Below are 2,500 nucleotides of genomic sequence, written 5' to 3'. Positions count from 1 at the left end.
ATTGTGAGCTTGTAGATCTGCAATTTTACAAATAAAAATCACACCCGTGTGAAGTGAGGGGCGCTAATATATTAAAGTCTAACTCATGTTGATAAGAGACCACTATTATTACCCTGACATACATTCCCATCATTTCTTTCCCCCGACAATAAAACGACTCGGACTTAATACAATCGGGTATGTTTTACGTGTAACTCATGTTGATCAGGTGATGTACTGGTGATGTAAAAACAAACATTAAATTCTCTTTATTGTTAATGGAATTTAATGTTTGTGTTAGGGACGAGATGAAGTAATTTTTCCATTCATTGTCAATGGCGTTTTTAAAACAAACATTGAACTAAAAACAAACATTAAACCTGTATATAGGAGGGGCTAGCGCGCCCCTCAAAAATACAGAAATGACCCAAAATTTAAAAAACTTTTAAGAAACATAACATTTTGCCCAAAAAGTACTCATAGTGTGCTTCTCGCAAAATGCAGAGGCACACCTGGATTTCTATCTCGGCCACATCTATAGGTTTATTTTTATTTTTAATGTTTTTTTGTGGCTTTCGCCTTTATTTTTTTAATATTTATTTTATAGAGGGATAGACTGACGGGAAATGGGGAGAGAGGGGGTGGGGTGACATGCGGTAAAGACCGTCGGGATCGGGAGTCGAACACGCGGCACACTGCCAGACCTGCCTGGACCGCTGAGCCACGGCCCACATCTATAGGTTTATTGAAGAGTGCACTCACAGACAGGGTTGTGTCGGGCTCCGGCCTTTGTCAACACGTGGAACAGAGGAGAGTTGTGGGTGAGAGCAGCCACGTCCAAGGGGACCAGGCCCTGCTCGCTCACCCTGTTCACCCCCTTCTCCCTCTCCCGTTCCCAGTCCCTCTCTTTCTTCTCTCCTCTCTCCCACGCGCTTCCTCCCCCTCCACAGTTAGTACGGTCCCTGGACAGCAAGTTTTGCACAGCCAAAGTGTCCTCATTTTCCACTGCCTCCCACAGGGTCTTGTACTAACAGAGAGAGAGAGACAGAGACAGAGAGAGAGCATGCCATTGGATGAATATCGGGAAAAAAAGTCCATGTATCATGAATCAGAACAACGGGAGCTTCTGTTCAAAGCCAGACAATATAGAAAGACAGAAAATAATATTTGAGAATGAGATACATGAATGTGAACTTCGATCGAGTGCCAATTTGCTTACATGGCTTTTTTTCCCAAACACTGCTGCAGTAGGTGAGCCTTTCAACATGACCAAAATACATGTAAAAATCGCACCCGTGCCAACTGAGCGGTGGAACTATACTAGTATTGTTATAGTTACTGTGTGTTATGGTTACATAGTGACTGTGTGTTATAACTTATAATACTGGTATCAGGTACGGTCGCCCCTAAACCATCTCGCCCCTCCATTCTTTTCCGCCGACCGCCCGCTGCCGCGGTTCTTGTACTATTCTATATTTTGTTTTACTGAGAATAAGGTTAGAAATACGTTTAGGGTTAGGCATAGTTTTACTGGGGTTAAGTTTAGGCATAGTTTTACTGAGGTTAAGTTTAGGAATAAGGTTAGGTTTAACCGTTTAAGCATAATTGACTTAGGTTACTTTAGGAATGCCAGGCCGCGCAGTTCCGCCGGCTGTACACCCGGGGCGAGTTGGTAAAGGGCGACTCGTCTGGTATTCATATTCAATAGGTCCTACTCAGACAGGGGTCAAAAGGTCCTACTCAGACAGGGGTCAAAGGTCCTTCTCAGACACACACACACACACACACACACACACACACACACACACACACACACACACACACAGCTGTCCATTGGAGACGCCGTGCACCGCTCAAAAAAGACACCTAAATATCTTACAGCTGGTGAAGTCTTGGACGGGTGTCTGGGCGTGTTCGTTTCCCCGGCAACTGACGAGTCTCCGCCCCTCAGTCTCACGGAGAGGTTCCTGTAGATGCGTTTGGGCGAGACAGGACCCATGGAACGCCTGCGCGGCGGAACGGGCCTCACTGACACAGACATGGCGGAAAGGGGGGGGTTGACGAGGAGGGGGGAGAAGAGAGGAGAAGACAAGGAAGGAGAGGAGAGGACAGATGAGAAGACAAACCGGGAGAGGAGAGGAAAAGGAAGAAGAGAGAAAGAGGAGAGGAGAGGAAGGAAGGAAGAAAAGCGGAGGTGAGGCTCGAGGGACGAACGGAAGCAATTAAGGACAAAAGGAGGAGAGGAGATTGGAAGTAAGGAGAGCACAGAGGAGCAAAGGACAGGAATAGGTGCAGAGAGTTTGGCTACATGAAGACAGAGTACGGGCTCTGGGTGGAGGTGGTGAGGGACTAATGGGAAATGGATGAAGGATGGTTTAGTTCATAGATAGAAAGATTGGGACTCCAACCTCTGTGAGCCACACACGAAAGACGGGACGAGAAGAAAGGTGTTGCGAAGAAGGACCTGGAGGAGAACGAGGAAAGAATGAACATCCATTAGAAGCAGGATAGAGAGAGAAGA

The 2,500-nt window shown here is 46.4% G+C and overlaps 1 protein-coding gene across 1 annotated transcript in view; it reads right to left on the bottom strand.

Moving 5' to 3' along the window:
- LOC306935988 (ankyrin repeat and fibronectin type-III domain-containing protein 1) overlaps positions 1-2,020 on the bottom strand; it is a gene marked incomplete at its 5' end in the record, with an annotated part of 27,731 nt that extends 25,711 nt beyond the window's left edge. The window contains 2 exon segments of the mRNA XM_079519387.1: positions 742-1,006; positions 1,859-2,020. Coding sequence (XP_079375513.1) covers positions 742-1,006; positions 1,859-2,020 — 427 coding nt within the window.
- Between the last annotated feature and the right edge of the window lie 480 nt (positions 2,021-2,500).

Source organism: Electrona antarctica (assembly GCF_951216825.1).
Source record: "Electrona antarctica genome assembly, chromosome: 14".
NCBI classification, from domain to species: Eukaryota; Metazoa; Chordata; class Actinopteri; order Myctophiformes; family Myctophidae; genus Electrona; species Electrona antarctica.
The sequence above is the reverse complement of the archived record's forward strand: the minus strand, read 5'-3'. Positions and strand labels throughout refer to the sequence as shown.